General features: G+C 40.4%; 1 protein-coding gene across 1 annotated transcript in view; it reads left to right on the plus strand.

Moving 5' to 3' along the window:
• Positions 1–27,466, plus strand: part of USP47 (ubiquitin specific peptidase 47) — a 3,572,488-nt gene that overhangs the window by 2,467,604 nt on the left and 1,077,418 nt on the right. The window contains exon 21 of the mRNA XM_044082726.1: positions 1,204–1,411. Within this exon, the coding sequence (XP_043938661.1) occupies positions 1,204–1,411 (208 nt within the window). The remainder of the gene's footprint in view (positions 1–1,203; positions 1,412–27,466) is intronic.

A 27,466-nucleotide genomic window follows, 5' to 3' on the forward strand; every position in this document is an offset into this window, starting at 1 on the left:
TTGAGTGGTCTCTTGCAATTTTGAGCCTTCTGGGACTATGATTTTTAATGTTCAGAGATTGAGAGGTATGCCTAATTGTTCTGTGAGTAGTTTATATTTCTGAGCAGTTTTCTCGGATGATGAGTTTTAGGTGGCTTTTAAAAAGACTGAAAGACAACCTCCTGACTCACTGGATCTGCAAAAATGGAAGGAGATTAATTTTGGAATTTCTGATATGTATTTTGGATCTTTTTACCATGTTTTAGTCATGTTACAGATATCAACATCCTCCAAGCAGAGAGGATGTTTTAATTCATATATTTTATTGTTAAGACTTCTGGAATTTAGAAGGAAAAAAAAACATTTTTATCTCTGACTGCGGTATGGTAAATTATGTATTTACAGTACTTTGCATTCCTAAAAATACTTAACTGTAGCAGAGTCAATGTCTGAACAGTAATCCATATTTTTTGTTTTTGCAAATTGCAGTAGTAACTCAGAAAAATATTTATAAATCAAGTTGAGTTTGAATTTTAAGCATTTTTTTGTGCCAGGGGCTTAAGACCATTCGTGTAGATTAATGATTAGCTAGAGAGTACCATTTACCCTAATTCAGTAGAAATATTGTGATGTAAATACAAACTAGAACGAAATACCCTTCAAGCGGGTTGTAGTTGAACTAATGAACAATATAGTTGATGGTATATAGAAGTTAATATCTTGCATTAACGTTCCTGTGCATGTTAAAAATATGCAAAGAGAAATACATTCAATGCTTTTTATTAACTGATGTATATGAAGCAGGAAATGAGTGCTGGAGAATTTGACTGTGGTGGTGGTGCTGCGGTAGTGTTGTCGCCTCATAGCAAGACGTTGTCCCGTTCGATTCTCAGCTAGAGCGTCTTCTGTGTGGAGGCATATGTGAGTGGGGCGTGCCTTCCTTGAAGGTTGTGCGTCAGGGCTGATAACCTGGTACGTAAAAATCCACTACCAATCATTAGCGGACCGGAGTTCCGCTGTGGCGACCCCTAGCCGGGAAAAGCCGAAAGACACAAAGACACAAACATGGTTAGGGGCTTAGGACAGAGCTTAAAATCAGAGTGGATTGATTGAATTTTCAGGTCTGCTTTAAAGGCCAGTTTTCCAATGACAGTATTGATAATTATCTAATTTATTTTTACAGAAGAGTAACTAATTGTTTTTATTATCAAATGTAATTTTTAGCTTATGGACTTAGAAGGAGTGTTGCCCCTGGACTGCTGTCGCTTGGTTAAATATGATGAGTTTCATGATTATTTGGAGAGATCATATGAAGATGCAGAAGATACTCCTATGGGACATTTATTAGGTGGAGTTAAGTCTTCATACATGTTTGACCTGCTGTTGGAAACAAGAAGACCAGATCAGGTTTTTCAGTCATACAAACCTGGAGGTAAGAAGTAATCTTCTTCTTGACATTGATTATATGTTTTTTGAAGTGTTTCACTAAGGGATATAAGTATTAGATGTCTTTCTGTATCACTGTTGCAGTATTTTTCACCGTAGGGATCTCCTACCAAAGATAGCCCAACATCTGGCCACTATACCAAAACCTTTAGGTGTTGGTAAATACAGTAAGTAAGGCATGGTGCATGTAAGAAGTAGAACAACATTTTTGCACTGGCTGCTGTGTATAGCCTAGGACTAGATATTAATTCTTGGGGTGCAGATGAAACTCCCTTGCTTCTCTACTATATTATTTTACCTCTGATGCTATACTGCCAAGCAACAGCTATTCCGCACTGTTAAGGTTAGGTAAAATTCATATATTTGTGAGCTTTATAATGTTATCATTCCAGTTCAGTTAGATCCTCTTATCAAACCATTACTGGAGCACTGAGATACCCTCGGTCATCCCTTTAACTCTCTGATAACTGTCAGTTTGCAAATAGACAAGAGAGAGTTTACTTCCATGTTTTTTGAAGGATTGTACTCTAGTAATTGTTTCACATTTAGTGTGGTGTTACATATCAAGGGAAAGTTTAGGAGGAGTTCTGCAGTCTCAGTTTCGGATAAAGGCAGCCACTGAGAAATGTCTTCTATTTTTCTGATGTAGTTATACTTTTAAAAGCAGATGCCAAAATATCAATTTTCATGGACTTCCATGATGTGCTTATAGCTGCTTTTGCTACCTGTAATGAAAATGAAAGTAAATAACTAGTTGCAAGATACAATCTAAGTCTGGAAGTAAATCACCCCTAAGATATATTTATAGCCATAGTGTCTACACAGATTTTGGGTTATTTGGCTTCACAGGTGACCAGTAAAAATGTGACATCTGCTTCCTCCTCTGGTGGCATTCTTAGATTGATGAACTGTAGCTGTAATTAAGAAGTTTAGGGGGGTTAGAACTACTGTTGGCAGAGCTAATCTTTGCTTCATGAAAAGCCAGCAGGCATCCGCATTACTGGTCCAGATGGGTGTTAACACATGTCCTCCAGTCCTTTCAATTCATGCTTCATATACTTAAAGGTGAGGGTCGTGCTTATTCAAAGGCGTTTAATGACAAAGTTAGAACAGACAGATTGAATTAAATTCCTCACTAATACTAGAAGCAAATGTTATGCCTAAGGCTCTTAACTTATTTGACATTGGTCTTCAAAATCAGAACTGTTTGAATGTCTTCAAACATTTCATTATTCTACAGAGGTTGGATCGGGCTGTAGAAGGGCTTTATGAATGCCATCAGTACATTGTTTGGAGTCAACCAAGTCTTGCCCCTTGCTACTGTAAAGCTACCCATAAATGACCATATATTCTGGGCAAGCAGTTAACATCATCAGTGCATATAGCAGGAGAGAGAGAGAGAGAGAGAGAAACCCCATTTAGTGTCATAAGTGACTTGAGGGTTTCAAGAATTCAAAGACGTGACTTTTAACCCAAGTCCAGATCACACTGTCAAAGTCAAAATGAAAATCACATTTCTCCAAAAATTACAAATATATATTCCCAAGAGATTCTGTCAGATGCTTTTTCAACACTGATGTTAGTTACCAAGAAGTGACTAACGAACCCCCATATGTTCTGTGCTAGTTAATTACTTCACTTTGCAGGCATAAATTGTAAATGATCTGGGTGAACCAGCTGTGGCACAAATGACTTCATGTGGTTTGCCCATTGGGGGAGCTGTACAAGATATTACTATTTTAAGTTTTTACAAGGAAATGGGTTTCTAATGGTCTGCTGAGTAAAGGACTTTGTTAGGTTTTGATAACATGGTGAGGGTTGTGATGTGGAGTGTTACCAGTCAACCTCATAACTTGAAAACTGACCATTTCAATGAACTTGCTTACCATGAGAAGTCAGAAGATAATTATAAGTTTCTTTGACTGAACTGTCATAATGTGCATCTTTTCTTCACCTTTAAATCTTGTATCCCTGCCTATTGCTCCTTTCTTGTGTATTAGTAACAATGTTTTTCCTTCCATTTTTCAGTAAGGACAGGGAGTTTAAAGCTGAGTAATTATGCCTATACCCCCTGTCACCCCTGCATTCTACCATCATAATTTTGTCCCAAGGGAAATATACATGAGCTTATTGGATTTGAAAAAAAATATCTTTGACTGGTAAAACTTGATGCATGGTGTAGTCCACCTGATATTAATGAAGCAAATTTAATTAACACCCTTTTTAACACGCAGAAAATTGAAACACTAATCTTTTCTGAATGCTACGTTTTTCCTTAATATGTTTGCAATTTCTTTACTAACTTATACCACACGTATAAGGTCATAGGTTACTACTAGGCATTTGAGATGGTAAATAAGTTGTAGACTAAACTCATTACTATCCACTGTATGCTTTCCTTTTATACCAGCTACATGCTATCCCTGTCCATAAGGGACTGTGTGGAGGGACACAGGGTGTATTTACAGTTACCAATATATTTGTCCAGATTGTTCTTGAAGATGGTGACTTAGTTACTTTACGACTGGCTCCTGACTGCCACCACCAGGCATCTACTTAAGGACAACCTCTCAAAGCCACCATCTCCTGGGTGTTGGGGGGGGATTACATTCAATTGTCAAAGTCTCTCTTGCTGCCCTCAGCATAAACAAAAAGATTAGCAGAGAGAGATCAAGATTGATGGATCCCTACAGGCCTTACACAAGTTCCTTCCTCAGGGTATCATCGCCATCACACACAAAATATGTCGGGGTGGGTTTGGTTCTGAAAACACAAGGAGGGGGAGGATCCAGGATCCCTTTGCAGAGAGAGAGTGAGAGGGGGGGAATGGGCTGTACCTACCAACCGCTTCTTGGTAGCTTAAGCACATCCATCCCGGAAAAATTAATGTGGACAAAAGCTCAACATAATTCTCTCTCAAATCTCTCCTCACGCATCGGTAGTAGCAGCAAGAGATGGGGACGCGATGCTCTAGCTCAACCCTGCCAACAGGGTTGCTTTTATGCTTTTCCCTCCAATCCCACTCCCCAAAGTTGTAAAAAAAAAAAGCTAGCCCCTAAGGTCAATGATTCTGATTGCCCATACTGCCCCATAGATATGGTTTCTAGATCCTGAAAATGAAAAGAATTTATCCGTGACGACGCATCCGCGGACCTTTAGACCTCCACCCGGATTTGCTCCATCAGTCTGGCATCAGTCTCAAATTGATCCTTGCAGATCAGAAGAGATAGAACGGTTTTGAGAGCCACTGTTTTTTATCTGTTCATCTGACGATGTTGTTATATAAGCAGGGTGCATGTGTGCATGTATGACAAACTAGATCTGGGGACTGTTGGTGGTGCATCCTGGATATAGTGTTTACAATGAAGATGGAGTCTGTTCCACAGAATTGGAATTCTTTTAGAGTGCAGTCTGTTTTACCCCCAGTTTCTAGTTATGGTGAGGGTGAGATCTTTTGTGCAGATGTTCATGGTATTTCCAGGTTTGCAAACATGAAGATCATCCTGTAGTACAGGATTGTTTGAGCTTTATTTGCTAAAACATGATCACTTCCTTAGTCTGTATGAGACAGAAATGAGACATAGAGTTTTAAGGTATTCTGCATAAATAATGGAGCACAGGTCCCTTACTTTCTTGGGAAACATTGAGGTCTCTTAAGCTGAACTAAGTATCTGGATGGGAGCATTGTGTTCAGTTATTGGCCTCATGAGGGGTAAGCATGGAGGTATGATAGATAACATCCCTGGACTTGCAAGACACCTTTGGTAATCAGCTAAGCTAGAAAGAAGGATTTTCTAATGACCCTGGATACATGGTGATCAGAGGAGAGTTTATTGTCTCAAGATATACCCAGGTTTCTGATAATAGTGTCATTTTTTTTTTGGGGGGGGGGGGTCTAAAGTACCTACTGTTTTTCCTGATTGTTTCAGGGAATTAGCTGCCCCCCCCCCCCCCCCCCATTGTGTACTTCTAACTGCAGTCTGTCTTTATATGCTGTTTTAACTATTTGTATACCCTGCTGTTTTCCTACTTCTACTAAACCTTTATCTCTTATAAATTCTTGTCTTCCTAATTTCCACATAAATCCTTGGTAAAATTGGTTTATTTTATTTCAGTAAGAAGGGTATGCAAAACAAGCAAGTCAGAGTACCTACTGCCTTTTCTTATTGTTTCTATAGACTTGCATATCTGTGAAATCAGGGCCAGCCCTTTTCATCATGCTGTTGGCCGTCCACAACTTTTATGGTCTATTCTGATCCGCCCCCTCCCCCACAAGAACAATTATAGCCTAATCAAGACCAGCCCTTTCCATCATACTATTGGCTATCCACCACTTTTTCTGGTCTATTCTGTCCTGCCCCTCCCCCACAAGACCTAATACAGCCTCTACAGTTTGTCGCAAGTCATCCAATCAAGCACTAGATTAGGAAATTCAAAAATCAGAGAGTGCCTCCTAGACTGGATCTTAATAAATAACACTAGCACCTTTTACCAAGCAGGCGTCCTCCTGGACTCCCTTAGCAACCATCAACCCACCTTCCTACTAAAATTTTAAACCCAGGCCGACCCTAGCCCCATATTACAAACAACCTGTAACACAAAAAACTTTGACCCCAGCATATTCAAACTCGAGCTAAAGCAACATAACTGGAAAATACTAAAAGTACTACCTCTAGAAGAAGCCGTAATCCATTTCAGTAACATTTTCCTAGAAATCCTAAATGCCCACGCTCCAGCCCAGACCACTAAACTCAAAATGAAAACAGCCCCCTGGCTTACCAGCAAGACTAAAAATAGAATATCAGAAAGGAACAAAGCCTGGTATCACTGGAGAGCCACAAAAACCCCAGCAGCTAAGGTACAATTCCAAAAACTTAGGAGTGAGACAAAACAAGTAGTTCTCCTAGATAAAAACAGTTATTTCCTACAGCTACAAAACAAGCATCACAGCAACCCCAAGAAATTCTGGGCAGGAATAAATAAGCTACTCCACCCTGGCAGACCCTCCACCCTACCTCCAACCTTCACTAGTGAAATCACAAATATACCAGACACATTTAACAAATACTTCATAGAAACTGTTTCTAATCTTATTCAAAACAGCTCACGTCCACCACCACTAATTAACCAGAACCTGTAGATAAACCCAAAACAGCCTTCCAGTTTCAAACCATCCCTACCAACTATGTCAAAAGGTTGCTATCCAAACTTAAACCTACCACACTAGCAGCTGATGGGATACCTGCTGAATACCTTCAATTGGCTGCCAACGAACTTGCATTCCCTATATCCATCCTACTAAACAGATCTGTCTCAGAAACCTCAATACCACCCATCTGAAAGACCTCCTATATTATCCCCCTTCATAAAGGCGATACTTCCACCTACCTCACCAACTATCGCCCCATAGCCATCTTGCTTCCACTAGCTAAAATACGTGAGAAATGTGTACACCACCAGCTTATGTCATACCTGCTTAACAAACAGCTTATTTCTCCTGCCCAACATGGATTTCGGCCTTCTCATAGCACAACCACCACCCTACTCGTTTTTACAAACCTCATCAAACAAAACAAACCCACAGGCAATCTAACTTCTGCCTTATTTTTGGACCTGTCAAAGGCTTTTGATATCGTCAACCATCTTAAACTAGTACAAGCCCTTACTGATCCTGACCTTAGTAACCAAGCATTAGCTTTGTTTCAGAACTATTTACAAGGAATACAACAGGCAGTTTGGTGGGACAACAACCTATCCACACTGCTACCCATCACCACAGTAGTCCCACAAGGTTCCATTTTAGGTCCCCTGCTGTTCTCCATTTTCACCAATAACCTCCACAGCATCTGTCAAGATGCAACAGTTATACAATACACTGATTGACTTAACACTTGTCTGTTCAGCCAACCATCCTCAGAAACTCCTCTCTATAACCCAAAAAGCCTTCCATACCACTGAAAACTGTTTTTTTAACAAAAACCTATTACTAAATCCCAAAAAAACAAACTATGGCTATTTACACCTAACAAATCTATCACAATATCCAGCCCATTTAATATTGTGTCCAGGGATGGGACTGTCATCTCCCCTGCCACTCGCACTAAATTGCTAGGAGTGACCATTGATGGATAACCTCAACTATGAGCAGCATATATCAAACCATTAAAAATATCAAAAAAAATTGGGCAGTCTGTAAAAAAATAAACCTTTTCTAACACAACCTGCTAGGATAACAATTGCTCCAACTCCCCTCCTTTTAACACTATGTAATGCCTCACCCATTCTCACCAACTTACCCAAATCTGAAATTGCCAAACTCAACACCTGTTACAATCAAATTGCAAAATTTGCTACCAGTGCCCCCTACCGAACCCACCACTGCCATTTCCTAAAACAACTTGGCTGGCTTGAATTCCCTAATCTCCTAAATTATCATCAACTTTCCTTTGCCCATAATGTCCTACTACTCCCAGACAAAACTCCAGCTCTGGCCAATCTACTAGAACTACAGGCTAATACTAGGCAGCTTCACTGTAGCGACAAAAAATGAATCAAGGTCACCAAGACCAACAACACGACTCCCTCTTCCCTAACTATATAGGCAAAATTTGGAACACCCTACCTACTGCTTTTACCTCAGCAGGCTTAAAGATTACATTTAAAAGACTCTTGAAGAACACCTAAAGCACACATGGATATGCATATGTTCCCCACCTGGCTGACACACCCCTCTCCCCTTACTGTTGCCCTGTGACTTCACCTTCATCATCAAAAGAGTACAACTTCTCTAGCTTGCTTTCAGTTCCACCTCTAATTTATACCCCTTAGTCAATACCCATATGTCACTGCTAGGACACACTGTTGTCTGTCCACTACACTTTTCTCTTTAAACCTCTACTCTTACTCTATACTTAAGCTACTTTACTCCAACTGCCTTTCTTACTTAACCTTTTATCCAATTTCCCATCTCTGTCTCTTCTCCTGCTACTAATATCCCTACTAAGTTTGATCTTTGCTCTGCTTGTTGCTGTACTCCCTTTTGTGGCTAACTTGCTCACAAATCAACTGTATAAAGCAAAAAATGCAACCCCTACTAACAATGTTCACCATTATGTAATGGCTCAACCTAAAACTGTAAAAGATGTGTTCAGTCTATGTAAATATGTTAAATCTTAAGGTTCAGTGCTATGTTACTAGTCAGTGTTAAGTTTGGTACTATGTAAACTTAAATGCTTCTGTATACACTTTATATTTTCCTTAAAATTTAACTGTGGAGCTTTTCTCCCTGGGCTTCTGCTGAAAATGGACATGCATCCAGTTGGGCTTTCCTGGTCAATAAATGTAAAATAAAATAAATAAAATAAATTAGATAGCCGCATGGATGCTCCTGACTTCCGAAGGATACTGCCCTGCAATTTTTTGTATTAAGTATACAGCCATGGTCTTAGCACCATTTATTTGTATAGATTTGTATAGCAATAACCCATGCCTGAGTGTGGGTAATGCTGGATCTACCCACGGTTGGTGTGGTTTGGTCATGAGGGTGAAGCCCGAGTGGCCAAACAAAGACAACCGTGGGTAAATCCAGCATTGCCCACACCCAGAAGTGGGTTATTGCTGTTATACAATGACATTATTTAAGAAAAAAAAATTACTTTTCTTAAATAATGGCATTGTATAATGCCTCCTTGCTGCCCTTCCGCAGCTGTTTGGTATTCTACAGCAGTTCTGATGTACTGTGCATGCGTATGCTTACGCAGTACTTCAGAGCTGTGGGCAAAAGCAATGGAGAAAGCAAGATCTCCGTTGCTTTTTACAAACTGTCTCGCTATGTTAAAGGAGTTTAACATAGAGAGACAGCTTTAAAAAAAGCAATCTCCGATAGGAAGATCTCCATTACTTTTTTTAAAGCTTGTCTCACTATGTTAAACTCGTTTAACATAGCAAGACAGTGTATAAAAAGCATCGGAAATCTTGTGTTCTCCGTTGCTTTAAAAAAAGAGTTATACTAATGGAAAAAGTACGGGCGACTGGACCCTTTTCCATTAGTATAACTGATTTACAACGTGCACGCTGACCAATCAGCATGCACGTTTTAGAATATTAATGGGGGGGTCGTTGTATAATGTGTGTTATTTCTAATTGTACAACTTGAGAGTCCTTTAGGGAGTTTATGAAAGCAACAAGTTTGCAATAATTATCAAACTTGTTAGCTAGATGTCCTTGATATCAGCTTTGATGTACAAGAAATGTATACTAAACAAGAGCAACCTAAAAAAGAGCTTCAGGGATGCCACTGGTAAATAAGCATATTTGAAGAAAGTTTGCCTCCTGTCTTAACTTGCAAGGTTTTGCCTTAGAACTAGTTTGCTATCTACTGGGCAACAAAGGGAATTAACATTTAGTTTAAATTGCTTATGATGCCCAAATGTTGTTTGCTACTGGATTCCCTAGCAGTGTTAAGGTATGCTGTATGCACTGGTTTGCCTTCTTCCAAGGCATCAGTGACTTTTTTTGAAGATGTCAGCTTTCTCGAGAAACCCACACTGATTTGTGTCAAGGGACTGCAGGCTTCCAATGTCAGTTTGTAAGAAGTCAGTAATAATAATACATGCCATTGTTGTGTAGATAGGGCTTGTGAAACCTCTGGATCTGTATTTGACAGGATTGGTGGTGGGACCTCCCTTGTGAAGTAGAAATTACCAAAGCTGTTTCCTTACCTGAAAAATAAAGCTGGATGAGAAACAGAGGTTAAACAGGCTGTAGAGTGGGTCAGTGAGACAGTGCTTCATACTGACTAAGCAGCACCCCAGCTTGTATTGATGGAGTCAATGTTTATCACCACAGAGAGTCTCTTGAAGACTTGAATTGAGGAAGTTATGGGGGGTGGGCTTCCAGGAAATGAAAGGTATGGAGGTAAAGAGGAGGTGGGCAGTGAGGTGTGCAATGATTTGTCTGCTAATATGGTGGTTATATCTTCCGGGGCAGAGTAGGTAGTATCATTATGTACCAGCTCTTATCAGTGTTGAGTTTCAGAGTTAGCTAACACAGTTAAAGAAGTACTTCTGGTTGTACTTGACAGATGTAATTCTAGCAAAGCTAGAACTTCCAATAAGTGATCTACCAAACCTCTTGTATCAGAGGCACATGGAATATATGCAAATGATCCTTATGAACATCAGGTGTTTCAGCTAATTGGCAATTCTGAATGCCCATGACTTTTTTCGTCGTTTTAATGGACAGTTTCAGGCCAATAAAGGCAAACCCCACTTGCTGTGGATATGCATATTTCGGCCTTGTTATGACTTCATCGGCACAGCACAAGCGGAGTGTTTGACTAAGCATTAGAAACACAGGGCTGTTATACCCAGCTGATGTCCATTATCATTAGGGTCATTGCAAAAATATCCCAGACAATGCATATATCCCATGTGCCTCTGATACAAGAAGTTTGGGAGGTCACTTATTGAAAGTTCTAGCTTTGCTGGAGTTTTCATTTTGTTTTTACTGAGTGGTTTTTCAGTGACCTTCTCACTCATTGTTTTAGTTTGTTGTTTGGGATATTTTTGCAGTGACCCTAATGATAATAGACATCAGCTGGGTATAACAGCCCTGTGTTTCTAATGCTTAGTCAAACACTCTGCTTGTGCTGTGCCGATGAGGTCATAACAAGGCCGAAATATTCATATCCTCAGCTAGTGGGGTTTGTCTTTATTGGCCTGAAACTGTCCATTAAAACGACTAAAAAAGTAATGGGCATTCAGAATTGCCAATTAGCTGAAACACCTGATGTTCATAAGGATTATTTGCATATATCCCATGTGCCTCTGGTACAAGAGCTTCGGGAGGTCACTTATCGGAAGTTCTAGCTTTGCTGGAGTTTTCATTTTGTTTTTACTGATTGGTTTTTCAGTGACCTTCTCACTCATTGTTTTAGATGTGGTAATTCTGAGATCATACTTAGTCTTGGAAGATTTTATTTTGTTGACAAGTTATTTATTCATCTTCCTGAGTTTATTTGTGAGGTATTTTCAATTTGTTCCTTGGGAGAGAATTTTTTTTAGTCTTATTTTCCTTTTGTTTTATAAAGTGTTCATGCTGGGGTTCCAACAAAAAGGTTTATTTCTAAACTTGGTGCTATATTTGCTACAAATCAGGACTGAAGTCTTGATGCATGTGTTAAGATGAGAATAGAATCTGTCAGCAAATGTAGCTGTATTTGCTACTGGATCCTTGGCGGTCTCCTAAAGCTTCTTGGCTCATCCTACAATTGAAGTAAATTGGCCTTGGAGAAGTCTGTGAAAATAGTAAAATCTTTGTATGGTCTGAGTTTTAATAATGAAGATCACTGTAGAGTGATCAGACTTGACCACATTTTGTAGGTGTAGAGCACAAAAGGCTATATTTGTGATGGTATTTGTAATGGTCAAGTCCAAGACATTGGAGCCTCGAGTAGGGGAAAGTGCAATCTGATCTAGTGAGAATGCATTGGTGAAGTCTAAGAAGCACTAAGCATGTGTGTTAGCAGTAACACAAGTGATTCCATTAATACACAAGTAATTAAAATACCAAAAATAAATAGTGTTTAGCATAATTTTAAGGGAATTAAGCTTGCGTAAATATGCCTCATAGGTTCTGAGACATGGAGGTGTTCTGTAGTTGACCAGAATGTGGTAGGGGGTGTTTGTAGTTACTAAGATGTACAAAGGTTTGAGTTCAGTGTCTTAAACATACAGGTTTTGGAGTGATGGGCTCACTGAGAAAAATGGAATCACCACCAGTGGACACAGACACATCATCAAAAGAGGATCTAAATGACTGATGAACACTGAGTCCTGGTAAGGATGGTGTGCTGTCACAGCACTGGGATCATATTTCATTAATAACCCAGATATCAATATTTTCTAATGACATGAAGGTTTCTTAATAGGGCAGCTTCTTGTTGAGGCTTCGAATGTTGAGTAGAGCAGCTTTTATAGTGTCATGGTTTAGTTTTGTAAGGTAGATAGATGAAGCAGGCTTATTGGCCTGAAAAAGGCATACAGAAGTGCTGAAAGTCTTGCCCCATATATGAAGACCCAAGGTAAATGGTGCAGACTGTCCATATGGTGAAGCGAGTAGGACTGTAAGCCATCTAACATTGAACCTTAATGGAGTAACACCAGTTGATAAGCAGATTGTTATAGTCTATCATTTGTTTTTGGGGAAGGTAGGATGCTGCTCAAGACTAGCTGCATACCAACCTTGGATGCATGCTCAGTTGTATCTCTCTTCATATAGTCCAGGAGCTAGTTTTAAAAGGACTTCATAAATCTGTCCAGCCTAGCAAGAAGGAGAAGGATAGGATCAGCAGTAAGGACACAGGCCTGATCTCCAAGAAAAAAAGAAAAATGAAAACACAATGATAGTGACACACTCATCCTGGAAAAGCTGTAACTGCGGATGTTCTTAAGCATGTGGCTACTTTTTCAACCTGCCCTGGGCATTTCACCTTGGTTATGCCTCCTAGGTCTGCTTTTCCACTAGAACAGGATTCATTGAGACTTGTAGACTCTGTGGAGTAGAGTAGGATGCTTCAACTCAGAGCAGGAGCTTTCCCACTTCCTTATCTCACATCCCACATTAGCTGTATTATTTGTTCCTGTACGCCCTTCTAGAACTGCACACAGCTGTATTGGAACAAGGTGATGTCAGCAATGGTAAAGACTCAACTTCAGTTACTATTCTCTCGACCCCCTCTGTGTCCAGGTTGGTGTAAGAAGATCCACAGGCCTCTTTCAGTACTGTTGCTGTCCTGGGCCATGTTTTGTTTGTTACTTGGGAGTTTCAGAACCAGCGAGCGATCCATTGCCAAGGTGCTTTGATGTTGATGCCCTTGGCACTGGCTCGGGTGCGGACACCAATCCTGTCTAGGCCCATAGGGATTGTTACTGAGTGCCCATTGCCAATTTTGGGGGTGCTGTTAACATTGATACTGTTGGCATTTGACTCTCTGTTGCTGAAGACCTCCCTGGTTACCTCAGCACCGGAGTTGTTGGTGACAGTGGCCAGCTTTCATGATCAGAACTGATGTGGCCAATACCTAGGCAGAGGAGAGCATATCTGATCTTACTGCATGTTCCGGCACCTACTCTGCCAAATCCACCCCTAGACACTGTTGAGGCATAACCTGGCTACACCTTCCAGATCATGGGAGTAATATCCAGAGGCTATGCTATACCATTTTAAAAATACAGCAAAACTACCATCCCGTCCTTTCTTATTGACACATGTCAGAGGCGGATGGCCCAACTGGATGTGAAAAATCTCCTTTTAAAATGAGCTGACCAGGAGGCCCTACCAGAAAAAGAGGGTCTTGCATTTACTCTTGAGACTTCTCAGTGCTTAGGAAATCTCATAACCTCAGACCTATTCTAGACCTCAGTCATCTGAATCAGTACATGACAGGGGAGTCTTGCCACTTAAAGACAGAGGACCTTTTAGCCACCAATCCCTCCGATCCCTTCTATGAAGAGGTAGTGAAAATGGAATTGCACAGACTCCCCTCATAGCCCCCCTCCAAACATGGGTCTGGAATAAAGGGAGGCTTCCCCCAGTCCCCTTCTGAATACAACACATTTGGTGAAATCCAAGAAGTGATGAGACAGTGATGATCATGGCCTGTTGTCCTTCACCTCCCCTTAAGAAGAAATCCTGTAAAAAAAAAAAAAAAAAAAACGTATAGGTGCTCACCCCCACCAAACAAACTCATCCATATGGTCTGCTGTAAGGCATGGCGGGAGCCAGGCCTAGTGGTGCCCATACCATGTAAACCTGGCAAAGTGTTGCACAGCCCCAAGGATAGGCAACACTGGAGCAAGGGTCCCATGTTGATTCCATTATGGTGTCAGTACCCACCAAATGTGAGGTCCCAGGTAATCCTCAAGCTAGACATCCTCCCAATAAAGAATCCTGGATGATGGATAGACTTGGAAAGTGAGTATGCTTCAAGTACTTTTTCCATCAGAAAGATAAACTTACTGCATGTGCTAAGATTTCAGAGGGACCTAGCAGACAAAACTATGGAAACTCTGAAACAGTTGTCAACTGAAGACCCTCAGAAGTAGCTAGAGACCCAGATGTCTACTTTTAATTCAATTTCCTTGTTGCCCATATGTTCATTACATAACACAGTGGATGGGCAGCCAGATTGGCTGGTTTAGGAATTAAATTGTGTCTCAGGCCTGGCTACATCTTACAGACTTTGTAGAACACTTTAAGGTGACTTTTACCAATACCTCCTTTAAGGAAACATCTTATTTTGGACAAAAAGTTCATGATAAACTGCTGCAAGATGCTCACTGCTGTTGGGGATTAGAGTTTTGGCTACTCAGAGATCCTTTCAGACAAACTAGAAGAGTGACAAAAATGTCTGTTTTTGTTACTACCAACAGTCCTAGCACAAGCAGCAGTATGAAAGAGGATTCCAAGGTAGAGGGTCTTTCCCATATAATTACTGCCAGAGATGTTCTGCACCAGCAAGGGCTCAGAGGGCCCTTTTAAGGGGTCCATTAGTGTAAACCCTGAATGGCTGCTCGACTGGTCCCTCCATGGCGGCCATCTGGTGACATTTTTTTACTGTATCTGTCTGTATGGCTGACCATTACACAATATGTAGTTCAGTGGAATAATAATCAGAGTCTGTGCCGTATCACTTTAAAAATTCCCCAAAATCACCATCCCATCCTCCCTTAATGCAATGTGTCAGAAGTGGATGGCCTACCAGGAAGTGAACATTTTCCTTTTAAAAAGAGCTATCCAAGAGGTCCTACCAGACCAAAGAGGATCCAGATTTTACTCTTCAGATTTCTCAGTACTCAGGAAATCTCATGAACTCAGAACAATTCTAGACCTCAATCTTCTGAATCAGTGCATGTAGGAGGAGTCTTTCTGGATAGCCATGGTACAATCCATCTTTCCGTGCTTGTAGGAGGAGCTTTTTGGATTTCCAAGATGATTGCCTACAGGTAAAAATAGCTAAATTGTCCAGGAGATTCATGTGCTTTCCGGTGGGAGCCAGTCATTACCATTTCAGAGCTCTGCCCTTCAGACTCACCACAGCCCCTGGATGTTTGCCAAGTGCATGGCACCAGTCATAGCTCACACAAGTATTCTAAGGATAAAATAGTCCCCTATCTAGATGACTAGCTCATGACTACATCTGCAGTGGAGAAACTTGTCATGGCAAGACAGTATTTACTCCAGTCTTGCCTATCTTGGTAGATCACGGTTAGCAAAATCATAACTAGAACCCTTTAAGTCCCTGATTTTTGCCACAGCTTTTTCCACTTTGATGCCTACGTCTTTGTGATAAACATTTGTATCTTCTGGGATTATTGTGACAAAACAACATTTACCTGCAATTTTCCTGAACTCACACATTTTCTAGATGTTCTCTTATTTTGTTATTAGCACTCTACAGTTGTTCCACATTTTGCTCTTTAAGCTTCACACTAGTCTACAACAGTTTAACTTTTGCCAAACCTTTCACATATTTTTTTATTATTTTTCTGTTTCTCCCTTAATAACACTATAGCTTTAAAATCAACTTTTATTTTATCTCATGCCCTAACCAGTCCTTTTGAATAAGTTTCTTTTTGCCCTAATAACTCTTAGATTTTGTTTATTACCCATTTCTTAAATTTCCCCTATTTTAATTAAGTCCAATAATCAATGCTAGGTGCTGAAATGGTTCCTCCAAAGGCACACACAAGCGAAGCAAAAAACAGAAAAATCCTGGAAGAACACCGCTGGATGCTTCAAGTAGTAAAAATAAGAACTTTTAATAAAAGCTGGTACAAAACAGATGAGCGCTTTCAGGTTGATAGCCCTTCATCAGATGAATAACAGACATCAAAACTCACAATTTAAACAAAACATCTTCCAATCAGCATCTAGTAAAAAACCTGCCTATTTTTCAAGGTGGGTTTCACTGGGATGACACATGCTAATTTAGTGCTTTCCTTTTGGGAAAATCAATATATTTTCAACAACACAATCTGGCTACCGTCCATCAAGCTATATAAGAGGTTTGTGGATAATGTGTTTATTTTGTGGGAGGGGGAGCCAGCTCGCTTGGATGAGTTTATATCTTTCCTACATTCAACCACCACGTTTTTCAGATTTACTAAAAGTACCTCCTATACTCAGTTAGATTTTTTGGATGTCACCATAGAACAAACTGAAACAGGTTTTTCCACTGGTATATATAGGAAGGAGTGTTGGAAGAATACTCTCCTTTCATTTGATAGCATGCTTCCACGGTATACATTCCCCAACATTGTGGAAGGACAACTAGGCAGGATCTCAAGAGTATGTACTGAGGATTCCTGTTTCGAAGGGGAAATGAGTAAATTGAGAGGTTACTTTGAAGAAAGAGGTTATAGGGGAGATATGGTGAACAAGGTTGTTGAAGGTAGTAAACACAAGGGGAAACATGTATAGACCTTGGCTGCATCGTCCCATAGATGAACATAATGTAACTTCTAAGAATGGCACCAATATTCTTAAACCTAAAGTAATGTTCACATACAGTAGTAACATTAATGATATAGGTGAGATTGTTAAAAAGAACTGGAACATTCTAGTAAATGATGATAGGATTAGGGGTTTAGTAGGATCTAGCCCTTGTATTGCATATAGGAAGAACAAGAGCTTAAAAGATCTGTTATGTGGAGAGTATCATTCCAAAAAACTGAGTTTTAAGTCACAAGCAGGCACGGTACCTTTTGGTACCTGTAAGGCCTGCGCCTTTATCAATAAGGACACTACTTTTCTGCATCCTGTCTCAGGTAGAACCTTTTCTTTAAAAGCCAGGGCTACATGTAGAACAAAGGACATTGTTTATCTGGCCAATTGTGGTTCTTGCCCTTGTTTTTATCTGGGCAAAACCAACAATATGTTTAAGGTCAGGATCCTACAGCATTTATCTGCCATTAGGAACAGTGATCAGCACAATGCTCTCTTTAGACATATTCAAGATAATCCCACACACAATTTTAGCTTTAGGGCTATAGTTAATGTTAGTTTGGGTAGAAGGGGTGGAGACATCAAACAATTAACTGAATTAATTGAGTCTAGATGGATTATACAGCTGATGGCCCACAGGGGGCCGGGTCTTAATGATGTCATCCCAGTGAAACCCACCTTGAAAAATAGGCGGGTTTTTTACTAGATGCTGATTGGAAGATGTTTTGTTTAAATTGTGAGTTTTGATGTCTGTTATTCATCTGATGAAGGGCTACCAACCCGAAAGCGCTTATCTGTTTTGTACCAGCTTTTATTAAAAGTTCTTATTTTTACTACTTGAAGCATCCAGCGGTGTTCTTCCAGGATTTTTCTGTTTTTTGCTTCCCTATTTTAATTAACATGTGGGGAAAGACCAGTACCTTTTTTTTATTTTAGTTGCATCATTATCTTAAGTCTGACAGCTGCATGGTCAGATATTGTTATTGGATGGGTCTCCATACTTTAGACCAAATATGTATGCGGCTGTGATAAATAGTTTGTCCATTCTAGACCATTTATTGTATTTTAGAGAATAATCTGCAAATTTCCTCTGAACTGCTGCTCCTAAAGTAACATTCTTTGTGCCAAATACATTCATGTACTTCTTTAAAAATCTATCTTCTGTAGTTATAATTTGACTTCCAAGATCTCAGACATTCCGTCACTACTGCAAACTAAATTCCTTTCACCTCTTAGAACTAAGTATACCCTGCTTTAAAGTTATTTCTCCCATTAGCTTTTTTTGTTTGTGTTTATTAAACATCTTTATTTAATTATCACTTGTGATATTGTGATAAGTGAGAGGATGCCTGAGGAATGGAGAAAAAGTGTTTTGGTACCGATTTTTAAGAATAAGGGTGATGTGCAGAGCTATAGTAACTACAGAGGGATTAAATTGATCAGTCACAGCATGAAGTTATGGGAAAGAGTAGTGGAAGCTAGGTTAAGAAGGGAGGTGATGATTAGTGATCAGCAGTATGGATTCATGCCAGGAAAGAGCACTACAGATGCGATATTTGCTCTGAGAATGTTGATGGAGAAGTACAGAGAAGGTCAGAAGGAGTTGCATTGTGTCATTGTGGACTTAGAAAGCATATGACAGGGTGCCTAAAGAGGAGTTGTGGTATTGTATGAGGAAGTCGGGAGTGCCAGAGAAGTACGTAAGAGTGGTACAGGATATGTACAAGGGTAATGTGACAGCAGTGAGGTCTGCGGTGGGAGTGATGGATGCGTTTAAGGTAGAGGTGGGATTGCATCAAGGATCAGCTCTGAGCCCTTTCTTATTTGCAGTGGTGATGGACAGGTTGACAGATGAGATCAGGCAGGAGTACCTGTGGACTATGATGTTTGCAGATGACCTTGTGATCTGTAGTGAGAGTAGGGTACAGGTGGAGGATACCCTGAAGAGGTGGAGATGTGCTCTAGAGAGAAGAGGAATGAAGGTCAGCAGGACTAAGACAGAATATATTTGTGTGAATGAGAGGGAGGATAGAGGAATGGTGAGTATGCAGGGAGTAGAGGTGGCAAAGGTGGATGAGTTTAAATACTTGGGATCAGCAGTTCAGAGTAATGGTGAGTGTGGAAAAGAGGTGAAGAAGAGAGTACAGGCAGGATGGAATGGGTGGAGAAGAGTGTCAGGAGTGATTTGTGACAGACAAATACCAGTAAGAGTGAAAGGGAAGGTCTACAAGAGGGTAGTGAGACCAGCTATGTTATATGGGTTGGAGACAGTGGCATTGACAAAAAGGCAGGAGTCAGAGCTGGATGTGGCAGAGTTAAAGATGTTAAGATTTGCACTGGGTGTGACGAGGGTGGACAGGATTAGGAATAAATATATTAGTGGGTCAGCCCAGGTTGGAAGGTTTGGAGACAAAGCCAGAGAGGCAAGATTATGTTGGTTTGGACATGTGCTGAGGAGGGATGCAGAGTATATTGGGAAAAAGATGCTAAGGATGACTCTGCCAGGTAACAGGAAAAGAGGAAGGCCTAAGGTAAGGTTTATGGATATGGTGAGAGAGGGCATGCAGGTGAGTGGTGTGACAGAGCAAGATGCAGATGACAGGAAGAAATGGAAACAGATGGTCCACTGTGGCGACCCCTAACGGGAGCAGCCGAAAGAAGAAGATTTAATTATCACTTGTGACATAGGCAAATTTACATTTATATAAAAGTAATCAAACTGTATTAACAAGTTCACGTTTACAAACATTATACTTCACATATATTGCTATGTATCTTGCAAGCTAAGCAACAGTACATGCATTATTCAATTCCTACCCTTTTTTACATAATGAACATCTTTATTGAACCATCACTTATGATGTAGGAAATCACACATTTGTGTAAATGAAACAAACCACACTAACAATCCTAGTTGCAAGAATTTTACATCACAAACCATACTGACACACTCCCAGTTGCAAACATTATACATCACTTATAATCTACCCAATCATTTTCAAGCAAACATTACATAGATAATTTAAGTCCTGGCTTCTGTTAAACCTTATTCCTCCCATGTATGTATTTTCCCACAATTCATATTTTTTTATTATGTAATTTGCTCCTACCCTTTTCTAAATATCTCAATTCTAGTTGTTGTATATGTGTTACTATATTCTCTACTTCTAGTATAGCTGGTTTAGATTTTGACTTCCATTTTCTACTAATTGCTTTTTTGGCAGCCAACATAAATAGCCACAACAATGCCTTACCATGTCTAGGCAGTTCTGATTCTGTATCATAGCTCTGAAAAATCATCTCCCTCGTTACACCAGTCTGCCCACCAATCATCTCTGACAGTTTATCCCACAAGGAATCCTTTAAGTCCGACAACTCACCATACTCCTAGAAAATATGTTCCCAGTTACCTCTTTCTTCTCAGTCACACCTCCCAACATTTGCTGTCTACCTGAGGAAAAATCTCTGTAGTCTACTTGGAATATAAAAATATCTATAAACATTTCCAAGCAAAAATCCTAAATCTTTTAGATTTTGATGGATATTTGGGAGACATACATATAACCTCCCATTGTTTCTTTGTGAATTGCTTATCCAATATCTCTTTCCATTCCTTTCTAACCTCCTCTGATTGATTCTTGTAGTTGTCATGCAATATTTTGTATTCTCTACTAATTATTCCGTATTTAATGGCAACTTCTGCTCTAGATTATACTAAAAACTCTACCAGAGCTGGTCTTTCATTTAGGGCCCTCTATTTCTTTATGTTTGCCTACACTCTGTTATCTATCCTTGATAGGGAAGGTAATCTCTAACCTGCAATCCAAATAAATTCTTTGTGTATTCCCATTCTGTCATCTTCTGTAGTTATTTGCTCCCAATACTTTGGTTACTTTGCTAGTTTTCTCTAGTAAGTTCCAGCCCACTCTTGCCTGTTGTCTCTATCCCCAGTTGCAGTCATCCCTATCGGCACATTCACCTTTCGCCATTCCCATGTTGGCTTAGTTCTTAGGATACTTTGTGCTACTTTATAGATGTAATATTCTGTATGATTATTGTTATTTTTCTTAAAGGTCCCTCATCCAAAATCCTAGTCTCTCCTTGTTTCTTGAGCCCCCCCCCCATTTCATCATCATCCCTTTCCACTTTGAATTATAGTTTTCTACAGGAGCTTTAACTGTGTAGCTCTGAAGTACCCCTTCAGATTGGGTAATCCCAATCTGCTCTTTTGTACTGGAAGAATAAGTTTATCCCATTTGACTCTTGCTGTCTTCTCCTCCCAGATAAAGTACTTCACCTCTTTATTAATTACTATCACAACTTCTCCTCTGGTTGATAAAAATGTGCCTTACCTGTATATAAGACTAATGGGACTAAAAACATTTTAACTGCTTGCATCTTACTGTCCATATCCATATAACAAAGTTTCCATTTTTTCAGTTTTTGCATTATCTTTGCTGTAGATTGGTTATACATCACAATTTTTTATCTCATCTCCTCCTAACCTAACCATTAGTAATTGAGCCTCATCTGCCTCCAACACTGTTGTTGTGTCTTTCGGCTTTTCCCGGTTAGGGGTCGCCACAGCGGAACTCCTGTCCGCTAATGATTGGCAGTTGATTTTTACGTACCGAGTTGCCAGCTCTGATGCACAACCTTCAACGAAGGAACGCCCATTCACGCACGTCTCCATGCAGAAGACGCTCTAGCTGAGAATCGAACCGGACAGCGTCTTACTGTGAGGCGACAATGCTACCTCAACACCACCACCGCGGATCTGCCTCCAACACTGGCATATTTAATTTTTCTGTAAACGTTTTTTATTCGTATCTTGTCTTGTTTTCCATATTTCTCTCCTTTATACAGACTTTCATAGAATTTCTAAAATAATTCAAACATCTTTACAGGATCTGTTGTTACCTTCCTTGTTATAGGCTCCCTAAGCTTGGTGACAGTCCTTTCTACTTTCTGTTGCCTGAGTCATTATGCTGTAGTGTTATCAAAAAACAGTTGCCTAACAGCAGTCTTTCTAAGCTCATGTATATTATCAAGGTAATTCCTTATTTTCTAGTTATCGTTCTGCATTTGATCCTCCTCTTCTTCTGTGTGATTCACCCTATTTTGCAATACTTTAACATTTGTCAGTCCCTCTAACTAATTATTTTTACTTTTTAACCATAGCGTCCTTGTATTTCCACCCTGTTTTTAAACTCCACCTTAATTTTATCCAACACCCTACCTATATTTTCAGAAGTAATTTCTATCCTTTCAAATAGCTCCTGAATAATCTCCACTACCTATTTCTTAAATTCCTCTCTCTTCAACAGATAGGTGAGAAAGTGCCATTGTCTCATTTTTATTTCATCACTGTGTGTCTTTATTTTAGTTATCATTGGCACATGATCTGAAATAGTTATTGGGTGCATATCAAGACTGTCAAGTAAATGCACATGTTCCTGTGAAATGTAAATTCATTTTAACCTAGCCCAGTTTTTGTATCTTGGGGAATATGTAAATTTACTCTGAACTCCTATTACTAAATTCACATCTTCCTTGCCAAATATTTTCATTAACTTCTTCAGAAATCTACCCTCCTTTGTTATATTTTCCCTTCTGCCCTCCCCCATCCGCATCCCTGAGATCCATGTTAATTGCTGGAAATCAAATTCCACTCCACACTTTTAAGTAATATTCCTTGCTGAAAACTGATTATTTCTCCCAGAATTTCCTTAAACTCCATTATAGCAGTTTTAGGTGGAATATAAATACTTAATAATGTAATCTTCCTCCCTTGCCAGTAGCCTCTTAGCACTACACATCTGCCATTATTATCTTTTTTATTGTCTTCTATTCTTATTGGAACTCCACTTGCAATTAGTATAAGTTCTCCTCTTTTCCTTTGCCCAGATATTCTGCTGAATAGCGATTCTGAAAACCTTTCTTTATCAAATTAACATTTTCAGTTCTTTCCAAGTGTGTCTCCTAAAACATAACTGTTTGTACTTTACATTTTTAAATATGCTTCACTATTTTTTCTTTTTGGTATTTATCTGAGACCATTGACACTTAGACATTACAGAAAGCATCATTGGACTAAAAAGTTAGTATTCCCACCTTTTATTAGATAACACCTTTTTTGTTAAATGTCTAGTTCCAGCTTTTGTGTTATATGCTTACATTGTTTGGCAGGGTGAACTTTTCTATAGTTGTTTCTTGTCATATCCATTTGAGCCTGTGTCACATCTTACAAAACTTTTTGTTTATTAAAAAAAACAACCAAACAAACCCCCAATACCCCTTAAAAGCTATTAATTTAATACTAACACACAAAACTATGTATATCTTAAAATATTGAAGCTTTACCCTCCTAATAATAGCAAATGTCCCAAACTGACAGCCACCCTCCAGACATGACTTAACCTAAAAGAAAGGTTATCAGTGCTTAGATGAATGGTGCAGCCTGTACTTTTACTAAGTGCTAACTGGTTTTGTCTTATCTTCTTTGCTCTCCCAGCTAGGAAAACCTCAGAATGCTTTCGGAGAACATTATCTCCTAACCAGCTTCTCTTTTCTTTTTTCTCCAGCCAGATGTTCTTCGTGTTTCACTGTTGCAGTCATTACACTTGGGTTATCCTGCTGGCAGGCTACCCTCAGTCGGCCTGAATTCCAAAGTCTAGGTCTGGCGTCGGTTGCTGTCGCCTCTTCCCTGACGTCAGAGTCTTTCTTGCCGTGCGGTGGCCGAAGCATAAGCAGTTCACAAGTGCCGGTCGGCCGACTCCTGAGATTTTCGTGTTCGAATTTCAGATCCGAAGTCTTTTTCAAAAGCTAAGTACCCCTTTGGGGAAACTTTTTTCTTGGTCCAGACCGATGTCAGAAAAAGTTAATGATTGTATTTCTTGTGGGAAGCAAATACCTCATAAGGACTTTCATTCTTACTGTATTCCTTTCCTAGGCCCTGACCACGATGTTGCTAGTTGTCGGTTTTGTGCTAGATTTAACCAACGCACTATTAAGCATCGGTACGATTTTGCATTACACTATTTTGGCAAAAGGTTTCATTATACGATGTCGTCGGATAGCCATCCGACTACCGGAATTCACAAGAAACGCAAAGAAAAAGAAAAGGACAAGCATCTGAAGTCGAAAACCGACGACGAGGCTTCTTCTAAGCCAGTCGCCAGTTCCCCGGTTCTCAGTGAGACGCCTTCACATCCCTTGATGCTCGCTACTTTAGACCCCCAGGCCATTACCGACACCCACGTGGAGTCGACTAGGCCGCTGAAAGATCAAAGTATTGGACCTTCGGAGACTATTCCCTCAGATGGGTCTGGAGCCGCTGAGCAGGCATCAGCTTCTGAGGGTGTTTTCAGACCTACTCAATTATACATTAAAACGACTTCAGCCTCAAAGGCAAACACTAAAGCACCTTTAAAGACAAAGAAACAAGTACAACAGCCTCATGGACAGGCCTCCATGCCCAAAAAACAGATGCTCAAAATGGCCGAAGACCTAATTACTTTGATTAGGAGTTCCCATCCCCCTCCTGATAAAAGGCCTAGGCAAGAGACAGAATATGAATCTTCAGATCAGGTTTCCATTTCATCTGATTCCTCTTCTGATCAGGAATACTCAATTCCTCTCTATGAGGATTCTGATGCTGAAGAATCTATCCCTTCAGCCTCTCCTCCTGTGGATTACTCTTTTGGGGAAACCTTGCATACCATGAGGGAACATTTTCACTGGGAGAGGCAAGATTTTTCAGAATCTAAGAAAAGGCTCAGAAACTTCCTTTTACTACCACAGCACAGGCCCCTAGCTATTCCACCTGTGTTAGACATTGTAGACAATGTATTTTCAGAGTCCAGTTTGACCCCTGACTCCTTACCTCCAGCTCCTGTTAAGCCGGACAGATACTACAGGGTTCCCGACTCTCATAAATTCCTTTTCAAAAACCCTGCTGCTGACCCAGAAATAATCTGTCAGGGTCCCAAAAGGGTCAAGGCTTCCACTGCAAAAAAGCCTACCCCCTCAGACAGGGATTCTAGGGCATTGGACAGATGGGGGAAAAAAAGATTTACACTTCTGCTACCTTGGCTATAAGAGCTTTAAATTATCAGTTTCATATGCTCAAATATCACCAATAATTATGTCACTGATTAAACAGAAAATGTTGATAAATTCTGAATGTGCAGAAATCAAAGAAATGCAGGATTTATTGCATGCAGCTGAACAAGTTGGAAAGCATACTTTGCAATGTGGTTTTGATTCTTTGGAGGCCTCCTGCAGGGCCGCAGTTATGGGTTCTGTCATCAGGAGGCATGCTTGGTTAAAGGAACAAAATCTGCTTGATCATGTCAAAGCAAAATTATTAGATGCTCCATTACAGCATGATACTTTGTTTGGTGCTAAAGCAGAAGAGGTGTTAAAGAAAATGGAGGACAAAGCTAAAGCTGTGCAAACGTTTAAGGATTTCTTACAGGTACAGCCACCTAGATTTAGCAGACACTAGCCTACAAAGAATTGGTCCTTTCCAGTGTCAGACAGACCACAAAGGGGCAGATACAGATGCCCAAGAGGCAGATCCCAGCCCCAAGGTTCGTACAGGTCTAAATAATTGGGTGCTTCTACCTCCAAAAGTGGAGAAGACAAATCCCAGCCATACAGGAAACAGTCCCAATGACTTCCCCCTGCCTGCACCAAGCACTTATCTTCTGGCAGCACCTTTAGGGGGAAAACTAGCACTTTTTTCTCAAAATTGGCATATAATAACCCAGGACAAGTGGATCCTAGACATAGTGTCACAAAGCTGCAAGTTTCACTTCCATACCCTGCCAAGGACAAGCGGTTGGCCAAACCTGCCAAAACATCAATGGGCAGAGGCACAAAAGCAAGTCTCATCCCTCATGGACATGAGGGCCATTCAACAATTACCAGAGCAAGAGTAGGGACAAGGATTTTATTCAAGACTTTTCTTGGTCCCAAGAAAGGACAAGACCAATACTAGACCTATCTATTCTAAACACATTTCTGGATGTACCAAAATTCAAAATGTTGACTCTACAGCAACTTCTGCCCATGCTGGGCATGACTTTAGACCTAAAAGAGGCATACCTGCATGTCCCAATCAGACCAACATGCAGAAGATACTTCAGATTCAAGGCTGGCTCAATGCACTACCAATTCTCTGCACTGCCCTTTAGCTTATCTACTGCACCCAGGGTCTTCACAAAGTGCCTGGCACCAGTAATTGCATTCTGCAGACAAAGAGGAATACAAATATATCCTTACTTGGACTACTGCCTCATTCAAGCAGAGAACAAGGACATTATACTACAGCATCTGGCGTTTGTAAAGAGATTTCTAACAGGCCTAGGGTACACAGTCAACGAAAAGAAATCAAAACTAGTACCCTCTCAAGAGATAATATTCCTGGGTGCAAGCTTAAATACAACTGCCCAGATGGCTTATCTCACACCAGACAAACAAAGACAACTGACTACCTATTTCAACCTGTTAGCAACAAAGGCTCAGTTATCTGCAAGAAAAATTCTGCAGGCTTTGGTTTTCATGGCATCCTGCATTCTACTAATTCCATATGCGAGGCTGCATATGAGGTAACTTCAATGGTACCTAAAAAGTGTTTGGACTCCACATTGCCACAGTCTGGAAACAATTATTACCCTCATTCCCTGCCTGCAAAAGGAGTTTCAGTGGTGGGTGAAGGCTTTTCACCAGAACAAGGAGCAGCCATTCACTTCACCCCCAGCCAGGCAAACATTAACAACGGATGCATCAGATTATGCCTGGGGGCCCCACATGGCAGGAAGGTGTATTCAAGGCACATGGTCCGCAAACCAAACGCATCTACATATCAATGAAAAAGAGATGCTAGCTGCTCAGAATGCCTTGACAGCCTTCAAGGACCTACTTCATCCGGGACAACTACTGATAAAGACAGACAACACCACGGTCATGTGGTGTATAAACAAGCAGGGAGGGACTCATTCGTACCCCCTTTGCAGACTAGCCATGACTTTGTGGGACACAGCATTGACTTACCAAGTACATCTGCAGGCACAATTCCTGCCAGGAAAGATAAATACTCTGGCAGATTTAACTAAGCAGAAACCTCATGGATCCCCACGAGTGGAAATTGGATCCACAAGTCTTCAGCATGATAACAAGGAAATGGGGATGCCCAGAGATAGATCTATTTGCCTCTCTTCACAACTACCAACTAAAAGGATTCTGCACAGACAAGCATGGAAAGTGGACGCCCTATCTTTCAGCTGGAAAAACTTAGCAGTATATGCCTTTCCTCCACTGCCTCTCCTCCCCAAGGTACTCCTAAAGGTCAGACAAGAGAAGCCAAAAATGATACTGATTGCCCCAGACTGGCCCCGCCAGTACTGGTATCCAATTCTAAGAAACTTGTCTCAATGCCCGGCTTGGACCTTGCCTCAAATACCTCATCTACTATTCCAACAAGACAATCAGATCCTGCACAGCCAGCTAAAGACCTGAAATCTGGCAG

The sequence above is a fragment of the Protopterus annectens genome, chromosome 9.part0 (assembly GCF_019279795.1).
Source record: "Protopterus annectens isolate FY-2018-M chromosome 9.part0, PAN1.0, whole genome shotgun sequence".
In the NCBI taxonomy this organism is placed as follows: Eukaryota; Metazoa; Chordata; order Ceratodontiformes; family Protopteridae; genus Protopterus; species Protopterus annectens.